This window comes from Xyrauchen texanus, chromosome 33 (genome assembly GCF_025860055.1).
Source record: "Xyrauchen texanus isolate HMW12.3.18 chromosome 33, RBS_HiC_50CHRs, whole genome shotgun sequence".
Classification (NCBI taxonomy): Eukaryota; Metazoa; Chordata; class Actinopteri; order Cypriniformes; family Catostomidae; genus Xyrauchen; species Xyrauchen texanus.
This window is the reverse complement of record NC_068308.1, coordinates 24,226,017-24,251,175: the sequence shown is the minus strand read 5'-3', so window position 1 is coordinate 24,251,175 and position 25,159 is coordinate 24,226,017. Positions and strand designations below refer to the sequence as shown.

At 41.2% G+C, this 25,159-nt stretch overlaps 1 protein-coding gene across 1 annotated transcript; it reads right to left on the bottom strand.

Moving 5' to 3' along the window:
• Positions 1 to 134: 134 nt before the first annotated feature.
• itgb3b (integrin beta 3b) lies at positions 135 to 19,829 on the bottom strand. The gene is made up of 15 exons (XM_052103102.1): positions 19,639 to 19,829; positions 18,965 to 19,050; positions 17,033 to 17,237; positions 16,299 to 16,551; positions 15,042 to 15,204; positions 14,729 to 14,890; positions 14,508 to 14,603; positions 14,272 to 14,361; positions 13,486 to 13,620; positions 11,390 to 11,816; positions 6,143 to 6,365; positions 5,070 to 5,170; positions 4,827 to 4,946; positions 3,802 to 3,968; positions 135 to 3,271 (listed from the first exon to the last, which is right to left on the bottom strand). Exons 1-15 carry the CDS (start codon positions 19,715 to 19,717, stop codon positions 3,203 to 3,205), a joined length of 2,376 nt encoding a protein of 791 aa, XP_051959062.1. The 5' UTR covers positions 19,718 to 19,829; the 3' UTR covers positions 135 to 3,202.
• Between the last annotated feature and the right edge of the window lie 5,330 nt (positions 19,830 to 25,159).

Here is a 25,159-nt window from a genome sequence, read left to right as displayed (position 1 = left end):
AACTAGAATTACATGCTTACAAATTTAGGACAACGACAACACTTTTTTATGATTAAACTTTTTTTATCATATGATTATAAACACATACAATATTATTTATGAATAATTGGAGAATATTTTTTTTATTTATTTATTTTTGTTTAAAAATGAATCTAATATTTTGCAATTAGTCCATAGTATGTGTGAATAGTGAGTTTTTACATTTAAGTGTGTACTAATTGCAGCAAGAATGTACCAGAGTTTGAGGGGTTTAAGGCTGTATATGGCCTCGTTATATATAGACCTGTGTTAAAGAATTTTATTATACTTAAGTATATCACAACAAATTTTATAAAAAAACATCTCTTTCTGAGGAATTCATTTGACAAACATGTGTTCTGTAATTTCTGTCAAACTAATAGTTATTAACATGTGCTATGTCTGACGGTGCAAAAAGATAAAATCCATAAAATCCATTTAAAGCCCAAAAGGGGGCGCTGTTTCTTACAGGGGTACAACTTTCGTGTAGTTAAGATGAATTGTTGGTTAACTTGTGCAGTACTGTTCAAAATTCTTAGGCACATTACATGTTTAAAAAACAAACATTTGTCTTAAGATGGTCATTTTTTATCTTCTGCATTAGTGTTTTAGATTTCCAAACATTCATTTTGCAAATAGAATATATTAGATGTAGAACAAGGCGTCCTGCCACAGATGGTATGGCACAGATCTCAATATAATGGAGTGAGTCTGGGATTACATGAAGCAATAGAGGCAATTGAGACAGCCTAAATAAATAGATCTGTGGCAAGTACCCCAAGATGCTTGGAACAACCTTGAAAAATGGTGCACTTGAAAAATGATACACTTGTATCTAGGAGAATTGGTGCTGTTTAAAAGGCATAGGTTAGTCACACCAGATATATATATTTTTTGCTTTATGTTTACTGCATGGGATTATTTTTGAAAACATCCTCACATTCCTTATAATTGCCTAAAACATTTACACAGTACTGTAGTACTAAGTCATAAGGCCATTCTTTTATTTACAGCCATGGCCAAAAGTATTGGCAGTGAAATACATTGTGTTTTGCAAAGTTTTCTGCTTCAGTATTTGTAGATTATTTTTTCACATGTTTCTATGGTATACTGTAAAACAATGATAAGCATTTCATGAGTTTTTAAGGATTTTATTGGCAAAAACATTCAATATATGCAAAGAGTCAATATTTTCAGTGTTGACCCTTGTTCTTCTTAACCTCTGCAATTCGCTCTGGCATGCTGGATATCAGCTTCTGGGCCAAATCCTGACTGATGGCGATCCATTCTTGCCTTATTAGTGCTCGTAGAAGCCCACAAATTGCGATCAACTCCTTGTCCTCTCGCCTTTTGAGGATTGACCACATGTTCTCAATGGGATTAAGATCCGGGGTGTTGTCTGGCCACAGATTCACAATTTCAATGTAATGATCTCCGAGCCACTTCATTATCACTCTTGCCTTGTAACATGGTGCTCCATCATAATGGAAAATGCACAGATCATCACCAAATTGCTCCTGGATTGTTGGGAAAATATGCTTTTGCAGTAAGTTTTGATACTATTCTTTATTCATGGCAGTGTTTTTGGGCAGAATTGTGAGAGTGCCCACTTCCTTGGATGAAAAGCAACCCCACACATGGATGGTCTCAGGACAGGACTCATGGTAGCGTTTATCTTTTCTTCTCCGGACTATCGATTTTCCAGATGTCCCAAACAGTCAGAAGGGGACTTCAGAGAAAATAACTTTGCACCAGTCTTCTTCTGTCCAATCCTTGTACTTCCTGCAGAATTTCAGTCTGTCCTTGATGTTTTTCTTGGAGAGAAGTGGCTTCTTTGCTGCCCTTCTTGACACCAGGCCATTGTCCAAAAGTCTTCGCCTCACTGTGCATGCAGATACACTCACACCAACCTGCTGCCAATATTGAGCCAGCTCTGCACTGGTGGTGACACGATTCCGCAGCTGACTCCTCAGGAGGAGACGGTCCTGGTGCTTGCTGGACACTCTGGGACATCATGAAGCCTTCTTCACTGCAGTTGAACCTCTCTTCTTGAAGTTCTTGATGATCTGGTAAATGGTTCTTTCAGGTGCAATATTCTTTGCAGCAATTTCCTTGCATGAGAGGCCATTTGGATGCAACGCGATGATGGCTGCATGTCTTTCTTTAGAGATAACCATTGCTAACTAGAACACAATGATTGTGTTCACTTCTTCCCTCCTTTTATAGCAATCAGTCTTCTCTTATAATCCAATCAGAATGATAGAGTGATTTCACCTGATTAGTTCTCGTTCACACTTTCCCAGGTGCTGCTGATATGATTAGTGAAAGGATGTTAGCTGGTCATTTTGTGCCAGGGCCAAAAAACAGTGAAATTTGGGTTTTTGTGATAAAGTAAATTTTTTGGCCAATGAAGCTTTTTGCAATTATTTAAAATATATCTGATCACTCTGCACAATAATCTAGAAACAATGTGCCTCAACACCACATCAACTGAAGCAGAAAACTTTGCGAAACACAAAATGTATGTCACTGCCAATATTTTTGGCCACGGCTGTAAATATGAAAATGTTGACAACAGACAATATTCTCAACATTTGTATGAAAGAATTCTGCCTTGAATCTTAGATTTCAGAACCAATAACATACACTACTAAATTTTGCATTTAAAGCCAGTGTGATAAAGCTACCTCTAGGATATTGTAATTTCATAATATTAATATAATAAGAGAACATCTTATAATAAGAACATGGCATAGTCGTGATGAGGGATTCAGTGTTACCACAGGCCATCAGTATTTGGAAAGATTACTCAGGCTTTTATCATTTATATCTGACACTCCACAGATATAGTAGCAAAGCAGGAAGCATTAGGAAATGCAGCAGTGAGCAATTATACCTCAAGGCACTGTGCTGACAAATATAGTCTAGGTACAAGAAAATGTGGAGAATATCATTCATCCAGTGACACATAACAGCAAGGTTTTCACAGAGAAGTCAGAAAAACTTGTCATTTTTGACTATACATATTTACAACAACAAAATGTACAACCCTTTCTTATTGCTTCTCAATTACGAAATGTTTAGAGAGTATTTTAAAAGCTATAATGCTTTTAAACAGAACTTTGGAAAGGAAATATTAACATTCTCTGTTGGACCCATGAAGTTCTTCCTCTGCTCGCTGTGATCAGTCCTTGCCTCGATATGTGATGTTGGTAAATGTTGATGTAGCACCTTTGTAGAGGGGGTTGTGGCCCTACATGTGAGAATTAAAAAAAACAGAATTATTCCATGTTATGCAAAAAGCGTTCTGTGTGCATTTCCACCAGTTTGCTTTATGCTTTTCTAGCCTCAACACTTCCTAAAGCAAGAGTCAGATTACACACATTTTAAAGATAAAAGGTTTAGTGGGGAACTTGTTACTGAGATTTGGGGATCAGACTGTTCACATGTGGCTAGAGAAGCCCTGTCTCAAGACCTCACCGGGAAAGCCTAATTAGCATTGCCTAATTTAAAGCAAAAGTTCCCCAAGGGTACGGAGGCGTTTCCTTTGTTCTGTAAAGAAAAACAGCATGCCACTGAAACAATAAAATAATCCTGCCAACATCTATAGTTCACCAAGCAACTTAGACACAGTAATGTGAGCAATTTGGTATAAAGGTATGCATGGGTGTGGATGTGTTGGCGTTACGAACATTCAGTATGTATCCCAAGGTCTTTGATGTTTTATATGCACTGCATATGTGCAGGCAGTAGATCTTGTGTTTATTTTTGCTGGCCACTAACCGTTTCCCACTTGGCATGTGCCCGCTCCTCCTCGAACTTAGCAAATTCACGTCGATCATGGATGGTGATAAGCAGTTTCCAGATAAGCAGGGCGGCCAGACCCAAGAATAAAATGGCACCAGCTACTGACAGAAGCACCACCAAGATATCAGGGCCTTTAGGGCAGTCTATAGCACACAGGAATGAGGTGTGTGGGTGAGAGATCCAAATGCATAACTTATCATAGGAAACATACATGCAAATATTTAACCTCTCTTGTTGATAATTAGTCTTAATTAGAAAAAACCTTTAACTAAATAGCACAAGGTCTGGTCATATTGCAGTTAATTTTGTTCAAGAACTGCCTACATAGACAGGAAAAGACTGTCTGACTGACATGTAAAAAGTGACCAACCACAATGTGTTTTGTCTTAATGTGCAATTTAGGTATATCTGAAATAGTTGATTCAACATACTGTAGGTGTTTAGGCGATGGAAGTGTCATCAGACTGAGACTAGTTGATAATCTAATGCTTGTTTTTCATTCAGTGTATTATGTTTTTATTTTTCACAATTTGTTAGAATCTATTAGGCTCTCTTCTCTTTGCTTCCTGTCCCAGGAGGAATTGCACTGTCAGCAAGTTCCTCAGTAGCTTGGATGTTGTTTATTGCTGTGTTTGTTTTACAAGCTTGGGTGCTCCCTGGGTTCTGGGTATGTGTGTCCCACTTTTTAGGCAACTAATAGACCCCATGTTCCACATGTGGGTCCATTAAAGCACAGAAGCAGACTCTCACTGCAGGCTACTGAATTTACAGCCTTACATACACACACCCCGACACACACACTGCAGTGTCCATGTTTACGCTACCCTGACTGACAAGAAACATTTTTGATATCCATGCTGAAAAGACCCTCTTAGACCATGAATTTATGCTAAAAAATGCTGCTTGGTGGTGGTCTAACTGATCAATGCTGTGGACCCGTGGATCTGCAATACAGCATAAGCTGGTGTTTTTCAGTAGTGAGAGCATTAACAGGGGTTTACCTGGCTCCTTAACCACAGATAAGATGGATTTTCCACTGTTGTCCTCATAGTATTGAAACCTCTGCACACAGTCATCCTCATCCTTATAGGTGCAATTCACTGCATTCTTAACATGGAACACTAGTGGGTAAAATACAGGTATAAAAGAAATAATATATAATATATGCAATATATTATTATTTTTCATTATATTACTACAGTATTTTGTTATTATCTATAACAAATTGAATTTAATAAATGTACCCAGATCATCCACCAGTCTGATTTCATCTCTGCAGATTCGACTGCAGGTGTCATCATCAAAGAGTTTCCCTCTTTTAAAATGTTTACACTCTACACAATCCCTACAGCAAAAAAAAAAAAAAAAGATTACAAATAAAACACATAAAAAAAAATCCCTTCTTTTACTTAAATGCAGATAAGACTTATCAAGCTTATCAATAAACTCATTGGCTATGTTCGTCGAATACAGTGCAGTACACTGCATACTGTCAACAATTTAGTATGTGAAACAGAATGCCTTATACAGTGGTAAATGTTTCAAAATTAGTATGCTAAATTGTAATCACATGATCTCTTCATGTTGTATGTTTAAAGATGCACTTGGTAATTTTTTCCTCATTAAAAATGTTACAATCATAACCACTCATCAGGTCATATCAGTAACCTTATAAAAGCTGATTTGTTCTACATGGACAGTGTCCCCTCATGGGGGCTGCCATGTTAGGGTCACATGACCAGCCAATGACTCGCTTAATCTCGGTAACTGTCCTGTTATTAGACACTTTCACTCTTGGATTAAATTAATAATGGCTGACTGTGAATACTAAAAGTCTACAATGGCATGTGAAACGGCATATTGATTTAGAAATGCATCCAAGCCACTACATGTCAGAGTACGTCCAAAATGACATAAACACTTGCAGAGTTACTGAGTGCACCTTTAATTCATCTATTTAATTTTGAGTGAAATTTTTTCATCCAGTTCATAAAACTCCTCTGAACAATTAATTCATGAGTTGGGTATTGCTAATTCTCTCATAGAGAGGGCCATGGAAAATTAGGGGGGATTTTCAGTGAATCAAGACATTAATTTCAGCCTGATCCTCAAAGAAATTTATGGTATGGCTTTGAATAAAACACATACGTGGTATGGACCACTTTTGTATATGGATACTTTCTATAGCTTTTGCATGTTTTTTGAAGCTCCAGTTTCCATTCATGCAGAACATTTTGGAAAGTATACATAAAGCAGAAATAGTATGTGTAGTACGATAAAATTAATTTGTTTATGCAGTATTACGTAATTCACTCACTTCTTTATTGTGCAGGCATCGGGACAGGTGGGGCATTTGTCGCAGGTGGAGCCGTAGGCCCCAGGCTGAGTGCACTCACAGCTCCCACACACACACTGGCCACGGCCACTGCACAGCAGTCCCAAGCTGGACATACATGTGTCTGTACGAGTGGAACAGTTACAGTTCTCCCCCTTCCAGTCTGGATCACACTGGCAAAACCCACAGGAACATGTGCCATGACCTGGAAAAAAACATGAGGTGGAAAATATCACGAAGATGGAAACAAGCCAGCAGATGACCAGAGTACAATTCACAAACACATGACTGTAAAAAGTTTAGGTGATGGATGTTTTCTGAAGATGCACTAAGTAATTTCCCCTCATTTACAAAGTTTTAGACATGATAATGAATAGCAATCTTAAAAAATAGGTTTAACATCATGTTTTGCCTGATGCTGCATCCTCACTGATAGGTCATAAACTGAGTGCACTTTTAATTGAACCAAACTAATCCTGACTTTTTGTTGCTAGGGAAAGGTTGTTTGAACCTTGAAAGAAAGCTTTCCAGGTCCCTTGGATGAATAATGTTTAATCCCATAAAGTTCTCTGAAATTAACTTTCGATAAGGTTAGTTTGAACCCGAGCCCATAAAGTGCCTCATGTAAGGAGTTGTACATTCCTTACATGCATAGAAAAAATATTATGCTGAGGCTTTGCATACTACACAAATAGAATTCCAGCTGGCAATCAAGCATAACGGCTGTCAAAAATGATTTAATCTCTCCTTTTTTAATCACACAGATTTCTAAAAATGGACATCTGGTGATGTGGAATGTCAGGACTTGCTAAGAGCTTTGATAAGCCTTATATATTTCACTTGAGTTGCAACAATGAACAGTGCTGAGCCCCATTACAAGTGTTGTTTGTAGTTATAATAATGTGTATAAACACCTCTGTGACAGTGCCTATGTTTGTGTAATGCGTAGGAGATTATAATGTCTTATTCCTTTACAAAACAGTGATGATGAGTGATCTGGAATTTTGGCTGACAAAGAGAACACTAATGTCTGCTAAATAAAAACCAAAACCAAATGGAAATTCTGAAGACAATGATTAGTCAAATATAGAAAAAAAAACATCATTTTGTATGTAATTACTCTTCCCACAGAAAAACAATGCAAAGCTTGCACATCAGCCCAAACACAACTTTCTGACCTCACTGGGCTATTCTTAGTTCAGTGACATCATCCGTCTGTGAGAATGCAGAAAGGCATTTTCTGGATAATATTGGACTTCTGAGAATATGCCACTGAGGCCTTAAGGAACCACTTATAAAACTAAAAAAAAGTTTTTTGTTGTTACATCTTGTACTGAAAACTAAAGCTTGTTAAATCTGAAAGACCAAAGCAATAACTACCAGGTGCATCTCAAAAAATTAGAATATCTTGTAAAAGGTAATTTTTTCCCCTGTAATTTCATTTAAAAAGTGGAACTTTCATATATTCTAGATTCATTACACATAAAGTGAAATGTTTCAAGCCTTTTTTTTTGTAAAGTTACAGCTCACGAAAATCAAAAATCCAGTATCTCAAAATATTAGAATAAAGAATATTTCACTTTCTGTGTAATGAATCTAGAATCTATCAAAGATAGCAATTTTTTTAAATAAATTACGAGAAATGTTTTACTTTTCCATGATATTCAAATTTTTTGAGATGCACCTGTAGATTGTTAATGTTAGACAAATCAAAATTTGATGTTGGTGTGACAAAGCCTTTTTCTGAAAATTTTTAAAAGATAGATGAATAGATAGTCAAGTAGACCTTCAGATAAAACCTTCAGAAAGATAAAAAGATGGACAGATTTTGTATTGTAACCTAAAGACATGATATGGCAGACCTTGTGTGTGTCTGTTTTACATTTGAAATTTTTTGAAAGTTGGAGTTTGAATTAACAAGCATTCCGTTGACCCATTTAAACATTCATTCAATGTAAGAGTACAGACCATTATCACAGTCAGTGTGTCGTCACATCCAGCTCAGAATAGTAGCATAATCTATGCTGATCACCCATAGTTCCATCTATGGATGATCAGCAGTTTTTATAAATAAATTAACTTAGATTCACATGGTGGTCAACATCAACAGTTAAAATTGTTTCTTTGGCTTAACACAAAACTTAACCATGTGTGTCATCTTCCACTTAAATGAATAATAGTATCAGAGCGAGGTAATTTTATTTATTGATAATTATATTATAACATTTTCCGATGATACAGCAATCCTTGGCCTCATGCATAAAGATAAAAGTCCAGCTGCGTATCGTACAGAAATTGAGGAATTTGTTCTGTGGTGCGATGATAATTATCTTATGCTAAACGTAACTAAGACTGAGGAGATGGTGTTTGACCCAAAAACTATAGGTGACACCAGGGCTGTAGTAATTAATAGTGTACCCATTACTCAGGTTAGCTCTTATAAGTACCTGGGTGTACATATTGATAATGCACTGACCTGGAAGGACCATGTAAATACGGTCTGCTCCAGACTCCAGCAGAGGATGCATTTTTTACGAAGACTCAGATTGTATGGAGTACAACAAAAATGTATGTTGTTATTCTATCACGCAATACTAGAGACTATTTTAAAGTACGGTATTATAAGCTGGTATGGTAACCTGACAGTGCAATCAAAATCACAGATCGCTCGTCAAGTAAAGACAGCTATGAAGATTATGGGGGTTAAAAACTATCTGCCCCCCCAGAAAATCTATGAGCAGTCGGTTATCAGACAGGCACAAAAAATAGTTTCTGACTCGACTCATATCCTCCATCTAGAATTTCAGCTTTTACACTCTGGCAGAAGATTTAGAGTTCCTAAATGTAGGTTAAACCGTTATAAAACTTATTTCGTACCTTTGTCCATTAAGCTTATTAACGCTAATATGTAGTGTGAGTAATATGTAAATTGTGTATTTTGTAGGCTAGATAGAGTGTGCAACACATAAGTTGTGTATATTAGGGGTGCTAATAGTGTGCAGTATGACAATTGTGTATCATATAGGCCATGTGGAATATATCAGTTGTGTATTTTATGGGGACTATAGAGTGTGCAGTATGCCAATTGCGCATTTTATGGGCCTTGTGCCAATGGAAGGGTTAATGTGTTTACTACTATACATACGTACCTACTAAATGTATATGAGAGAACGTTCAGGAGAAGTATGTGTTGAGTAAATGTTGTGAACTGTCTTTGTGTTGTCTCTGTAAAGCTACGGAATGGACAGTGTCCAAAACAAATTTCCCTTCGGGGACAATAAAGTATATCTTAATCTTAATCTTAATCTTAATTATCAGGGTAAATTATTCCCGGTTTATAAGCTGCACGCTGTCCAGGTTTCTCCCAGAGGACTAATGTGCTCAACGCAAGTCCGAAGATACCACGTTTAAGTTTTTTAATGTTGTTTTTTCACTATTGCGGCATGTTAATCTCCTGTTTGTATTTTAAATATAATACAGTTGTAAACACTGTGACACTTTCATCTCAAATTTTTAAGGTACATTGCATTGGTCACCAGCGAATGCTTCCCCAATCATCACACTCAAACCGCATAGATATAACTCCACATTTACAACAAATAAACCAGTTATTTTCTGTAATCGGATGCTGGGATGGACATTTTTTAAATGTATATTATAACATACCTGGAGATTATATTAAAAATTAAGTACATGAAGCAATGTGATCATTATCATCGCTCATTCTCTGTAGAATCTTTACTCTGAATATACATTTTTTTGTTGTTGTGACGTAATGTCAGTGTTGGGTAAGTTACTTAAAAATAGTAATCCACTACAAATTACGAATTATTTCTCTACAATTGTAATCAGATTATTTTACTAATTCCTTCATTCAAAAAGTAATCACATTACTAATTACGTTACTTTCTAAAACAATTTTCTGCTCAACAAATTCAAAAATAATGTCTACATTTCTTCCTTGTACATTGTCACTAACATACTGATACTGATCTCAAAAATACACTTAGCACCTCACATTTCTCCTTTGAAATGACTCGTTCTGGGCCATAATTAATGTTTTCTACATAAATAATATATAAGAAATAAGTATATCCCTATAATATACTTAAAATAATCAAATTAATTGAAAGTCAGAAACTATAATCTGATTACAAGAATTTAAAATCTAATTTGATAACAGTAACTAATTACTTTGTATTTGGATTGCACCCAATACTGCATACTGTATACCCTTGTCTTGTTCTAATGCTCATTTATTGTGTATATGTACTCTTGTTTGTACTATATTATGTTATCCTCTGTGAAGTGCTGCTTACTCATACATTCACCTTTAAAATCATAAAATACATAATAACATGAAACTGTTTTTCTTTGTTTAATTATCCATGAGTAATTATTGGAAGGTGATGTAGGCCTGTTAGGATGAAGTATTTGGAATTAATTGTAAATAAAATAGACTATAATAATTCTGTGATATGGGCACTGCCACTGAGACTGCATAGGAAGTTGTTTTACACAACAAAGCGAAGCTTCCACTGTGCAAACGTGAAAGTGTGAGAAAGGCCTATATGGGTAGTTACAATTGATCATTTTGGTCTTTTTTAGGGATTTTGGAAAAATAAGGTCTGTAGAATAACAGTATGTTGTCAATCCAACATAACAAACTTTAAAGGTGCATTATGAAATCTTGCAGAATACAGAGATCTGCTTTTGCTTATACAAGAAACCAACCCCAGGAGCTTTTAGGAGGTACATAACTTCAAGAGGTGCACTACAGCATTTTGTAATTTTACATAAACTATGCACCCATTTCAACCTAAACGTGCCCAGTGGAACATCAGCACCTCGTCTAAAGAACAAATATGCAGGTCTCAAAATGGCAACACATGGCTTAACCTGCCAAGTCCCCACAGCATGTTTATTTATAGAGGAGCTTGTTCTTCGGCTGAACCAAAAGACATTTTAATGTTATTAGGTAATTCCTTTGAGGTGAAATGAGCAGAGTACAGGAAATCTAAGTTGTAAAGAAAGGCTTTCGAACAGGATATCTCACATATCTACAAAATAATTAGTTGTGAATAACGCATGATATATGACACATTCTATAGTCTAATACAGTAGTTCTTAACTGGTGAGTCACAACCCAAGATCTGTTTCATCCTGGGTCAGCAAAAAACAAAACAACTAAACAGAGTACATGTATTTAAAAACGAAATCCTGTCTTACCTGAGCAAAGCTCTCCTTTGTAGCGCAGGCAGCTGAAATCATCACACTCACACCTCTTTCCCCACACCTTGCCAAAATCGTTACTGTGGCACACACACTGCCCGCACACGCAATCTCCCCGGCCGCTACATATCACTTTTTCTGGCCCTGTGCAGGCATCCTGCTCGGTGGGGCTGTAGTCACCCTCTTCACACTCACATCTGGGGCCCAGTCGCCCTGGGTTGCACAGGCAGATTCCACACTCGTAGGTGCCATTGCCGTGGTGACAAAAGGGACTGTCGGTCTCGGCCTTGGCTTGGCATTTACACTCACACTCGAAGTTGACTCTGATCTGCAGGGTGTCCTTGAAGCCCACCGGTTTGATGGTAAATGTCTTGCGTTTCTCCTTGGGGCAGCCCCTGGCACGAGCCTCTACACTGAATGACACCTAGAAAGATATTCAAGCACCTGTTATAGAGCAGTTGTTCACAGATTTTTTTATTACTATGACACATTAAAAGTTCCAACCTGAGTTGGTACATTATGCTCAAATTTGCATATTTGTAGTTCAGTACAAGTACAAAAAACAAACAACACCAATCACTTATTTTTTAACACATTTTGAGTATCAAAAATAAATGTACTGATTTAATTGGACAGTAGTTCGATATTTTTGGCAATTTTCTAAACTCTAATGTTGTTTAAATATTTTTTTTTTTACAGTTTGTAGAGGAGGGCTGGAACGATACACGCCCGGTCCCCAATAAGCCTGATGGTGCGCGCGAGGAATAAAGGCAGCTGGTGACGACAGTTCGAGAGAGAGAGAGAATTACAGGCAGCTTCCCTGTTTGTGTGTTTCTTTTTATTTAATTAAATACTATTTATATTGTTAAGCCGGTTCTCGCCTCGTCCTTTTCCTTTAACCCCTTACACAGTCATTTTAGGATTTTAGAGTTTATGCTTTGTCGCCATGGCAAGGAAGTTGCAAAATTGGATTTAACTTTACACACAAAAGGCGAGTAAGCGATTTTATCACAATAAAATTATATTCATATGCATATTGTTCACATCTTGTGGCTATACATTTGGAACAGCAAGTATTTTATCATTTACGGACTGGCCCCGTTCACTTCCATTGAATGTGCCTCAATGTAACCCAGATTTTTCCTTTTTTTGTTTTTTTAATTTTCTCCCCTTTTTCACCCCAATGTGGTATGCCCAATTCCCTATGCGCTCTAAGTCCTCATGGTGGCGTAGTGGCAGAGGACGAATCTCAGTTACTTCAGTGTCTGAGACGTCAATCCAAGCATTTTATCACGTGGCGTGTTACTGTGGAGACGTAACACGTTTGGGGGCTTCACTCTATTCTCCGCGGCATCCATGTACAACCGAGAGCGAGACGCACATTATAGTGTCCATGATGAGTTTACCCAATGTGACTCTACCCTCCCTATCAACCAGGCCAAATTGGTTGCTTAGGAGACCTGACTGGAGTCACTCTGCACACACTGGATTCAAACTCGAGACTCCAGTGGTGGTAGTCAGCATCAATACTCGCTGAGCTACCCAGCCCATATTTATTAGTGGCCATCATTACATTTGTGAGTCTTATCATTCCATTGCTGATAGAGAGTGTGTAGCATAGCATAACATAATATGTGACTGGGTTGGATTGATAGACGGCTGGGTAGAGTGAGTCAGACCACTACAGCAGAGATCAGGAAATAGGCAAGTCTGATGCCAAGACACACTCAGCAAAATGAGTAATGGCACAGTTACTCTCACTTGTTCTGATGTGTGCAAGTGTTTATAGTTAACCATTTAGTAGAAAGGGAGTGAAACCACAAAACTTTATGCAACTCATCTATTATTGGAGGGTTTTTCCTGTTAATCTGTCCTCCTCCTTTTGTGGAATCTGTCAAAGCATCAGAATGGGAGTGAGAATTGAACAAAGTGACAGAACTGTTTTGGAATAAACACATTGATGCAATACATTCATGCAATACCAAGAATGTATCATAAGGAGCTCACTTATCACTTATGATACAACTTATGATAAAAAGTATGATTGAATAGGGCAGTTGGAGAGAAATAGAGAGAAATAAGGTTATACTGACTGTATCTCCTCTTTTGAGTCCAGAGCAGGATCTTAGTCCAGGTATGACCTCTTCATTGAGACATGTGGCATTAAAGGTGAGACTGAGCTCTTCTGGGACATTCAAGAGCTCCAGCTCAACCTTAGATCGCAGTTTCTGTTAGACAAACACACAAACAGAATGACAAACAACAGATCAATAACCATATACAGGTTCTTTTGAGTACAAAAGAAATGGAGAGAAGCTTTTTAAAGAAATGTTCCAGTGTTCAATAAATTAAGCTCTATTAACACAATATATGGGATCGTTTTGAATCCCACAGAAAATCTTAAATTCTCACTCACTCAGTTATTTTTTTTTAAATAACTAGAACTGCACTTCAAGGGTTTAAAAGCAGAAATATGAAGGTTGTATTTTTGTAAAAGCACTTATATTAATTCTTTCTTTAAAAATCTGCATTATTTGAGTTATAAAGTGGTCTAAATCATCATTGTAGCGGTGGGAATACTGTCCAAGGTGGATTAACTTCTAATTATTTATTACAAAAGTAAGTCCTTTGTTTGTCCTGTTCTTATACGTATGCAAAAGTTACATTGTTTACTGTCTTTACATGGACATGACAAGAGCTGAAATATTAGTTATTGTTACTTAGCACAAACAATTTCAGTAAATGATTTTCTAACACTTGTCTCAGGTAACATGTATAATGTTTAAGTCTAAATTCAAAACAGTGTTTATTTTCATGTTTATTCTTTTTTGTTGAGTTGTACTGAACTTGTAACAATCTTTAAGTAAATGTAACATTACAGCATATGCATCCTGGATCAACTGAATCACATTATGCGAGTCCTCAGATAGAATGCCCACTGCAGTACCAGGGATCAGCTCACTGTAGTTCTACAACAGATAAAGAGAGGGGGAGAAAGGAAAGAGAGAGCAAGAGAGATCAGAAAATAAGAGGGGAGATCAAATCTTTAAAAGTGTCCTTCAATGTTATATCAAACATATACCAAATTGATAGTAACACTGAATATAATTTTTACCTTATAGAGTGATTCCACATGGCTGGTCACAGCAAAGATCAGATTTATATTGTTCTCTGACATTTTCTCTGTGATTAATGCCAAGGATGGGTAGTCCTGGTGAATTACAAAAGAAAAAGTGTTTCCTTCAGTATGAAAGCAATATAGATTCAATTTAATATGTTTTAGATACTATAGACTTACAGCGTGTCTAAAGTAAAAAAAAAATATGATATCACTACCAAAGTTGTAGACATGTTGTAGATGTTTTCTGTGCCCAAATAGCACTGGCCATCATTGGGTCGCACAATGCCCGCCAGGCGCCCATCAAGTGCCACATGTGTCTTGGCATCAGTGGTAAAAACTAGCAAGTGAGATGCACCTGGCCTCCAACCAATTTTATCCTAGGAGAATGTCATGGTGGAAAATGGTAAAATATGAGAGGTCAAAGTAACAGTAGGTCAAAAATAGCCTCTATCACTCCTTCAGAAGTATTTGTATTCAGTAAAGTATGAGCCATCTGTCTTTCCATTTAGCTTGTTTAGAACCTCCAACCTTGCACACGGCTGCCTGTATGATGGCGTCAAAGCCTCCCTCTGGGGCATCCCTGTTCCGAGACACCTTTTGTTTCTTCACCTCCTCTGTAAAGCGGTTTACCTCCTCTGTTAGAGACAGAACGTGTCTGTAGCCAAACTGAGGCTGGCATTTGTACGGGATTCTATCACATGAGAGAATAGAAGAATTGTTTACATATAGAATGTAGAGTTAGACCGATATATCGGTTTTACCGATAGTTGCTTTTTGGAACTATTGCATTTGAACTATGCTACATTTTTGCCCATAGGTATCAGTGTACGTCCAAGACTACATAAATAAAAAAATGACAGTGCACATTTTTAACAGTAAAAAACAAGATATATTTGCCAGTAGCCAATGCTAAGTTACATATTAAAGCTTAATTTTTGAGTAGGCTATGTATCTTCAATAAGAGTATTTTGTTCTGTGACACTAGCAGATTTTTACACTTTTTCTTTTCTTTTTTTGTTGTTGCATAAAGTGAAATGCAAGTGAACATATCTGCTACACCAAATACACATACCGTATATTCAAGATACATTCTATGAATACACATCTTAAATGGATAGTTCCCCTAAAACAAAAAACATTTTAGTCTTTCATCATCTTTTAATCATTCTGTAAATCATTGACGCAGACTTTCTTTCAGTCACCATAAACTTTCATTGTATGAAAAAACTGTTGCAATGAAAGTGATTGGTCACTGAGGCTAACATTCTGAGAGTAAATGATGATAGAATTTTTGGGGCGAACTATCACTTTTATATCTAACACATTTTTTCTTATTAGGTAAAAGTATCTTGTTTTAAGGATGTTTAGATATTTTAACTGGAAAACAAAGCAAAGTTATAAATATGATTTTATCCTGTGTGGAAAAGCGAATAAAGCAAAAGAAACAGGTTGCTACTATTACTGCTTAATGTGTAACCATGAAATAATGCCAAAGCTGGAGGTGAGTGTTTGTCATTCACTAAAGCTTTGCTGGGGTAAATGAGTCACGACATTCAGTGATGAGCTGTAGAAAACAGCTTACAATGTAACTGATATTTTGGACATAACTCAGCATAAAAGATGGCAAATGAAGACACTTTAACCATAATAGCAGGGTGTCTAAATATGTAATATCATATTCTGTCAGCCAACATACACAACACCCACTCAAGACATTGTAATTAACACACATCATCTTTATTGTTCATGTTCAGTGTGTAAATATATGTCTTTGTCATCACTCACGAGTAGCAAGGATTTAACACAGCCTCTGGAGGGGAGATGAACATGTATGGGGACACTGGTTTATCCACGAAAGCCCCAAAGCCCATGCGTAGATTACTGGTGGTTTTGCTCATTTCTTCAGCCAGGCCACGCCCCAGTCTTCTTAATTGAGATAAGTCATCATTCATGGAGAAGGACAGGTCCATCAGATAATACAAGTCCACAGGGTAGTCCTCCACTTGCCGTACTTTCAGTGTAAAGACCTGGGAATCATCTGTTGGAGGCCAAAATAACAATACAGTCCAATGAGACCCCATTTAAAGACCCTGTATTGACATATTTCCTTACTGAAACAGGAAATTTGAGTGGGACATATCAAAAGGCTTGTCACTTTTTTTGTAAATAGCCAATAAGCTTTAGTTAGGTCACAGATATGAACATGATTTGCAATTTCCTCGTTGGTTTCAAGTGGTAGTAGACGAAATTACATTCTCATTCTGGAGGCATTTAATTGGACAAAAATATGTGTAGTGCAAGATGAGTCATCAATATTTTTGGTCCATTGACCCGGAAGAGAAAAATGTAAATTTTAAATGTGTATATATGGCATGTGCTAAAGGTTTTCTGTCAACTTTTAGGAGAACACCAAGAAATGGATGGCTTGACATGAACTGAAAGCCACAAAACAAAACTTTAGATTTTGGCCACTACTTCTGCAATCAGTTATCTTCTATCTTTAGCGTGTATGACCTCACCAGGTCTCAAAGAGATGTGCAACATCTGAGGTTGGATCTGGGTGACATCGGTGGTGGATCCCGAGGCCTTGTCACTAAGAGGTTTGTCTTCTATTACAGACATTTTGCTGATGGGATGCTCCAAAGCTCCTCTCCTGCATCCTGCCTCTATCAGATTCTTCTTTAGGTCACATCGTGAGGAGCCGGGTACATCTTGTCCAAAATCCTGAAAAGCAATCGCCAAAAGATACAGTTTCCAATACTGGTACAGGGCATCAGGCTGTATTTGTACAGTAAAAGTGAAGTAACGTCTGTGCCACTGGCAACACCAAACAATTTTTTATCACTCCCCCCGTCTGCCATTGCTCAATACAAAAGGTAGTCCTGCCCCACACTCACGCCATCGATTAAGCCAATGCTGGTATGTCAGAACGCTCAACAAATAGATCCCAATTCTGTTTGGTGCCACTAGTAGTGTGGAAATTACCCACTTCACATTTTAAAGGGCTGGTTTTACTTCAATGGCACAACTAAGGAAACAGATTTTACTTCCTGAACATCTACTGTAAAAACCCTAACATATGATTCACACTTGTAGTATTTGAAATAACAACAAACAATGGAAGCCAAAGTGTCACGAACCCCGCTCCTCTGCCCCATCCCCGCTTCGTCGCACACACACTCACTCCTCAAGCTCGCACGCTCGTTCCGCCCCCTCGAGCTCGCATGCTCGTTCCGCCCCCCTCGAGCTCACGCTCGTTTTGCTCCCTCGAGCTCTCATGCTCGTTTTGCTCCGTCGAGATCTCCTGCTCGTTAGCAGGTCTCTCTCCTCGGGCTCACATGCACGCTCCTATGGCCAAAACATTATGACCACCTGCACTCGTCTCAATCACCCCATTATTCGTTTCACCTGCACTCGTCTCATCACCTTTCATTGTTTACACCTGCACCTTCCCCTATAAATACCACAGCACATCCGTTTCACGGGTGTTGGTTATTGTGTTTAGTTTCCCGCATCTTTGCCCCCTGCTAGTCTCGTCTAGTTTTGCCCTCCTCTTGATTACCCCCTTAGCTTGCCAGCTCCTCGTTCCCCTAGTACCCCTGTCTACTCCCTTTGTTAGTTTACCCGCCTCTCGATCCTGTTTATCCCGGCTTTGACCCTCGCTCCCCTCTACTACTCTCCCGGATTTGCCCCCTTTACTCTCTTTGATTCCCCGGCTTTTGACCCTACGCTTCCCTCGACAACTCTTCACTGGATTTGCCCATTTGTACTTTTGCCTGCTTTTATTGTTAACAATAAAAGCAGTTTTTGACTTACATTGTGACTGTCTCATCTTGTGTGTGTGTGTCCAGGTTACACAAAGTCATATTTGCGACCTTTTCCTCTTTTCTTTTGAGAAGGATAAAATCACTGATCTGGACAATTGCACAGAGCTTGCTCACATTAAAAACATTTTGTCTGTTTACAAAAGACAGCCACTTAAAATGTCAATGTCTTTTCTGGAAACCACATGGAGGATGGTAATGGTAGGTTAAACCATAGTCTTTACCAAAGACCAAACTCATAGAAAAACAAGTATGTAGCTCTCAAGGGAAGACTCATTCATATTGTAAACAAGTTGCAAAATAATGCCTGACATGAAACTAGACAAAACAGTTCCAGAGTCCTTGATCTTGAGGTTAGTCAGTCTGGAATTTCAATCTGATCAAATGCAGCCTTTTTAATCTTCATGTCAAGATCTGATCTGATTGGCATATAAATATACCATTGATGTATAAAAAAGTCAATGAATTCTACTAATACATTTTTGAGACATACAATACTTTTACCCCTGAGATTGAAATCTTGATTTTACTATCAATCTTACTCTCCACTCCATTCAGGAATTTTAGAAATAAAATCTTTAGTAAAGATGTTGAAGCCAAGTCATTAATCATTGTAGAGCACCATACCTCTTGAAAGCACCAGGCACAAGAAGGATGCACTGCCAGGCACTGCCGGCATGTACTGGCCCCTCGAGAAGTACATATGTTGGAGCCTGATAGACAAAGAGGTAAGTGAAAATATTTGATCTCCAATTTAATTGGTAATGTAATTACAAAATGTTATGTCTCTGTTAATAGGGGAATAAAAGGATCAGTTGGGATCAACATGAACAGGATGGTGTTCCCTATGAAAGACACCAGTCAAAGTATTTCATATAGAAGGAACAAATGTGGGTGTAACAGTTTCAAGAAAACAAGCAAGAAAAAAAAGGATAGATAGACAGACAGACAGAAGAAAGAAAGATAAACAGACAGACAGACGGACGGACATAGAGAGAGATAGACAGTTAGATAGACAGGCAGACAGATTGAAAGAAAGACTCAACTTAAACTAAACAATTCAAAAGTAAAGTGTGTTATGAAATGAATGAGACAATCAAAATGCTTTATTTTAAAGTCAAAGGTCAAAGAAGTGTACACTATTCTTCCTCTCTGTCTTAAACCACAGCATCACATCAAACATAATAAATAGCATTATTCCGATATATCAGGAAAATCAGAACATTTCGAACAGACACAACAATATAAAAGTTCAGGTATGTCCAATAAAACGAAAAATAAAATAAAAATAGGCCACATACCTAGTCCTACATCTGTTAGGGATAGAATTAGACAGGTCATCCATAAAATGAAGTCGAGTCTGAGTAAAGTCTTTTCCATTTCTGAAAACAGCTCATATAGGCGTTGAACGCACTTTGCTAACTGTACTAGTATTCTCTACCGGTATGCCCTCTCCTCCCTTCTCTAGCATGGACATCGGAGCACCACCAAATATAGAGTAAATTGTGGCAAAAGTGGGTTTGTTTCCGAGAGAGAGAGAGAGAGAGAGAGAGAGAGAGAGAGAGAGAGAGAGAGAGTAGAGGAGTGGCTGACTTCACGAACATGCTCTCTTACGGTTACTTAAAAAAAAACTCACAGCGTATAAATCATCCTTATTTCGATCTAATCGGAAAATTAAATCCACAAAGTTACGACGTAGATTAGCCCTCTACCTATCTACTGACTACTATTCTATACTACTATCCGCATGGCACCACGGACTTTAAAACTAACAAATCAGACAAATAAAATGTGTTCAGTTTTTCAGACAAATTTCCTATGAAATGTTACATAGAATATGGATCCATTTGATCTGCCAGTCAAGTTATGGATAATTCAGGACATCATAAATATCATCACAGTCTACTGCAAAATTATTTTTTTTCTCATCAGATCTACAGTTCTGTTTAATTTACATGTAACATGCATGCATACAGGGGCTCCTAATGCTATCATCCGCCCATCCACCGAGAACAAGCTCCAGTATCACTCATCAGATGCCGTTATGCTCCCTCTAGTGGCGGTTGTTCTCTTACGAGAGGTTCTCTCGTATTGCGTAAGCTAGCTTACGCTATGGAAAGATTCATCTTTTCTGAGATATTGAAGCCAAAAAATTATCCTTAATTTTGTATCATTTGTCAACGCAGTGCAGCAACTGCAGACCTTGAGCGGGCTAGCTAGCGAGCTCATTGGTTGCTCTGCGGCAACTGCTGCAGCCTATAGACGAACTTGCGTGAACTCGCGCCCAATGAGAGGCGCCCGCGCGCTCACTGTCCCAAAGCCCGCCAGAATGGGCGTGGCTAGGGTGCATATAAGCGCAGTTCGTAGGCTGGAACCTTGATTTTCATCTCTTCAGCGAAGCTCTTCGCATCTCTGAAACTGCAAGAAGCCGCTGCCGTTCGAGGGGCATCAAGCAAGCTTGGACAGCGCCGAAGAAGCCGCCACCGCCACCTTCAGCCATCCTGCGAGCTACACCATCCAGCGACGTATCCTTTTTAAAGCAAACTAGTTCCTCAGTGAACTTCACAAAAGAGCACGAGCGTCTTTTTAAAGATGCCTCGCGACCTGCGGTTCATGCCGCACTCCTCTCAGCGCCGGAGACCGCCACATCATCTGCGCTCTCTGCCTGGGACTGGGGCATGCAGAGCTCGCCGCTGACGGCGGATGCGACCTCTGCGAGGAGCTTCGATGTCGACCCTGCAGGCTCGACTCGAGCGCTCAGGACCGAGCCGCCAGCGCTCTTCTGTTTCGCCAGCGCCGAAGAAGCGCCGCTCCCAAAGGCTGCCGGAACCGGGTTTAGAAGCTGACTGTCTCGCCGGAGCCTCTCCTCGAAGCATCGCGTTCACCCTCCCCGCCCTCGAGACGCGCAGTTGCTGCCGAGCGGCCGCACTGCTGCCACCTCAGAGAGCGAGGCGGAGGACAAGGGCTGCTGTTCCATCATGGCTTCGGACAGCGAGGAGTGGTCACAAGCCTCCTCATCGGCCCAGGAATCCAGCAGGACCCGCGCCGGAGTCGAAGGGGAACTGATACGCCTCCTCACACCGCCCCCTGAGCAGGCTCCCAACAGACTCGACGGCTGCTTTCTTCAAAGCCGCCACCGCAGGCGCCACGCCCGGCCGCTCCCTTCCTGCCGGAACTCCACGCCGAGCTCTCTAAATCGTGGAACGCGCTCTCTCGGCCAGGATTCGATCCCACGCCTCCACCTCTCTCGCTTCAGTGGACGGCGCCGCCGAGAAGGGCTACTCTTCCATCCCCCGGTCGAGGATTCGGTAGCAGCACACCTTTGCCCGCCCTCCGTGAGATGGCGGTCTAAGCCAGTGCTCCCGCCTAAGGCCTGCAGAACTACTTCCGCCTGTGTTGGCCGCGCCTATTCCGCCGCCGGCCAAGCCGCATCTGCTGTGCATTCCATGGCCGTCTTGCAGATCCTCCAAGCAGACCTTCTTCGGAATGGGATGAGAAAGGCAGGCACCCAGAGGCTGTTACAGATCTAAGGAGCGCGACGGACCTCGCCCTTCAGGCCACCAAAGCTGCAGCTCAAGCCCTAGGGAAGTGCATGGCCTTGCTGACTGTAACCGAGAGACACCTGTGGCTAACGCTAGCCGACATGGGAGAAGCTGAGCGCTCCACGCTCCTCAACGCCGCTCTCTCCGTCCGGTCTCTTCGGTTCCACGGTAAGTGGCATTGTTGACCGCTTTTCGAAGTCCAGAAAGCCACCCAAGCCATGAATCTCTTCCTGCCTTCGCCAGCTAGCTCCTCTGCAGGCCGCCCACGTAACCAGCCTCCTGCACGAGCATCTTCACAGCGCCCAGCTCAACAAAGCCAGACTTCCCAGCGTCGACAGGGCGGCCACCCCAGATCGCGCTCAGACAGCCGCCGCAGACCGCCGCCCCGCGGGCCTCGGCCTAAGATTGCGCTTGAAACCTGAACAACCGAAGTCCTCCTAGCTTTGTTGAAAAACGACGGCTCAGTCCCGCCGGCCAGACCACCGTCAAAGCTTCAGCCCCTGTCAGTCCCCTTCTCTCAGGCAACTACAGTGGTAAATTCAGCAGCCAACAAGCCGGTGTTACTACCCGCTTGCTCTAGCACTCAAACGCCGCTTTTCACGGCGACACAAAAAGATCTTGTAAAGAGCAAACATGTCTTATGTGTAGAAAATGTGCCCACAATCCAGTGTTCACCCCTACACACAAGCATTACACTTCCCGTGTTCCTATCAGAGCACACTCACATAAAGCGGGCACAGCCCGCCGAAGTGTTAGAGTCAATAAACGCGCCCACGCAGCCCGCAGGCGCTGCTCCCTCTCTGCCCGCTCTGTCACACGGCCAGCAAACACCTCTCTATGTGTAAGTCCCGTGCTCGTGACTATGCTCGCAGCATCACTTACCAGATGTGACTCTTTCCCCATTCATCTCAATCGGAAGTCACTCACAGAACAGCATGTCCCTGCTGTCTGCGAGCAGTCATGCATAAGCACAATAAGCGGCCACACATTCTGTTCAGCCCGCTGTGTACGGCAATCAGGGCTGACTCGGCCATTCACCCTCTAGCGCTACGCTTCAAAGCGTGGGAAGCTATCCCAGGGATATGCAAATGGGTGTTAAGCACAATAAAACAGGGCTATTTGCTACAGTTCGATCGCCGCCTCCCCGCTTCAGGGCGTGCTCGAAACTACTGTGAACACGGAAGCAGCCTGCATGCTTCGCTCAGAAATAGCAAACCTTCTGTGCAAAAGGGCCATAGAGAGAGTGCCGCCTTCACTGAGCTGAGTCGGGGTTTTACAGCCGTTATTTTCTTGTCCCCAAGAAAGACGGCGGCCTCAGACCAATATTAGATCTCAGGGTTTTGAACAAGGTGCTTGCAAAAAGACCGCTCAAAATGCTTACAATCAGGAAACTCCTCGCGCATGTGCACCAGGGGACTGGTTTATTTCTCTCGATCTGAAAGATGCCTATTTTCAGATTCAGATAAATCCCCGTCACAGGCCATTCTTGAGATTCGCCTCGACGGTCAGGTTTATCAATACACCGTCCTTCCGCTCGGCCTGTCCTTAGCACCCGTGACTTTCACGAAGCGCATGGATGCGGCGCCGCACTCCTGCGGAGTCAGGGCTTGCGAATTCTGAACTATTTGGACGATTGGCTGATTTTGGCACAGTCATATACGGAGCTTCTGTCTCACAGGACAGTTCTCCTCAGTCATCTGAACAGTCTGGGTCTTGCAGTCAATTGGACCAAGAGCTCACTACAGCCCAGTCAGGCAATTTCCTTCCTTGGAATAGAACTAGACTCTGTGGCAATGACGGCTCGCTTATCTACACGGCGCGCGCTAGCAACTAGCCGCGTCTTTTCAGATGAACAGCCTCACGCCTCTGAAAAAATTTCAGAGAGTGTTAGGTTACATGGCCTCAGCCGCAGCAGTACTTCAGCTGGGTTTACTGTGCATGCTCCCGCTTCAGCATTGGTTAAACACCCGCGCGTCTCACCGGGCATGGGCCACAGGCCGCCAGCCGATCAGAGTGACTCAGACCTGTATATCAGCTCTGCAGCCTTGGACGGTGGCCGAATGGTATCAGCGGGGAGTGACGATGGGAGCTGTATCTCGCCGAAAGTCATCTCGACAGACGCGCCCAACACGGGTTGGGGCGCGGTCTCGCGAGGGCTTGCCGGTTTTCAGCCTATGGTCAGTTCAGGAAAAGCTCCTTCACATAAATTGTCTGGAAATGATAGCGGTCGAGTACGCCGCCGGCGCTTCCTCCCGGTCATTCAGGGTCACCACGCCCTGGTCCGCTCGGACAACAGATCTGTGGTATCCTATCTAAACCGTCAGGGTGGTGTCAGATCCAGGAACCTCTTCCATCTGACAAAACGCATACTAAGTTGGTCCCAGGGCCACCTGCGCCGCTGAGGGCGACGCACGTGCCAGGCCACCTGAACGACGGCCCAGACAGACTGTCCAGAGACAATGTTCCCCCAGGGGAATGGTCCCTGCACGCTCAAACAGTCCAGAAATTATGGCAAATATTCGGCAGAGCAGAGATAGACCTCTTCGTGTCAGAAGAGAACTCTCACTGCCCAGTATTTTTCTCAAAGCGAGGACGCAGCTGGCCCAGGACTGGCCCAACCACCCGCTTTACGCCTTCCCTCCCGCCTCGCTATTGCCACAGGTAATGCAGAGGATCAGGAAACGCGTCACTTGGTGCTCCTCATAGCCCCGCTGGGAGAATCAGACATGGTTCCCGGAGCTTACGCAGCTGTCACTGACAGCCCCGTGGCCCATCCCAGTGAGAGCAGATCTCCTCTCTCAAGCTCGCGGCACGATCTGGCATCCCCACCCAGAGCGCTGGGCGCTGCACGCTGGGTGATCAACGACTACCCGTCGCTTTGCCAGAAGGAGTAATGAACACTATCATACACGCTAGAGCCCCTTCCACGAGAAGACTCTATGCGTCCAAATGGTCGGTGTTTTCAAAATGGTGCACCGACAGAGACCTGGACCCACGGACATGTGGGGTGTCGTCACTGCTCGTGTTTTTACAAGAGCTGTTGGATAAGGGCAGATCCCCATCCACGCTCAAAGTGTATGCGTGGCGGCCGTCGCGGCGTTCGCCGAACCCCTGCATGGCCAGTCATGGGGAAAAACGAGCTGGTCATCCGCTTCCTCAGGGGAGCTAGAAGGATGAACCCCGCGCTCCCATCGGTTCCTATCTGGGATCTTTCTGTAGTTCTCGAAGCTATGAAAGCCCCCCCTTTCGAACCGCTTGAATCCGTGGATTTGAAATACCT

Bases quoted from the DNA above. Each gene is read 5' to 3' on its own strand.
- itgb3b (XM_052103102.1), bottom strand. From the start codon at position 19,717: ATGGAAAAGACTTTACTCAGACTCGACTTCATTTTATGGATGACCTGT. The intron at 14,362-14,507 runs GTAAAAATTATA...TATCTGTTGTAG, and splicing joins ATGTGGAATCACTCTATAAG to AACTACAGTGAGCTGATCCC. The intron at 4,947-5,069 runs GTACATTTATTA...TTTACCCACTAG, and splicing joins CAGACTGGTGGATGATCTGG to TGTTCCATGTTAAGAATGCA.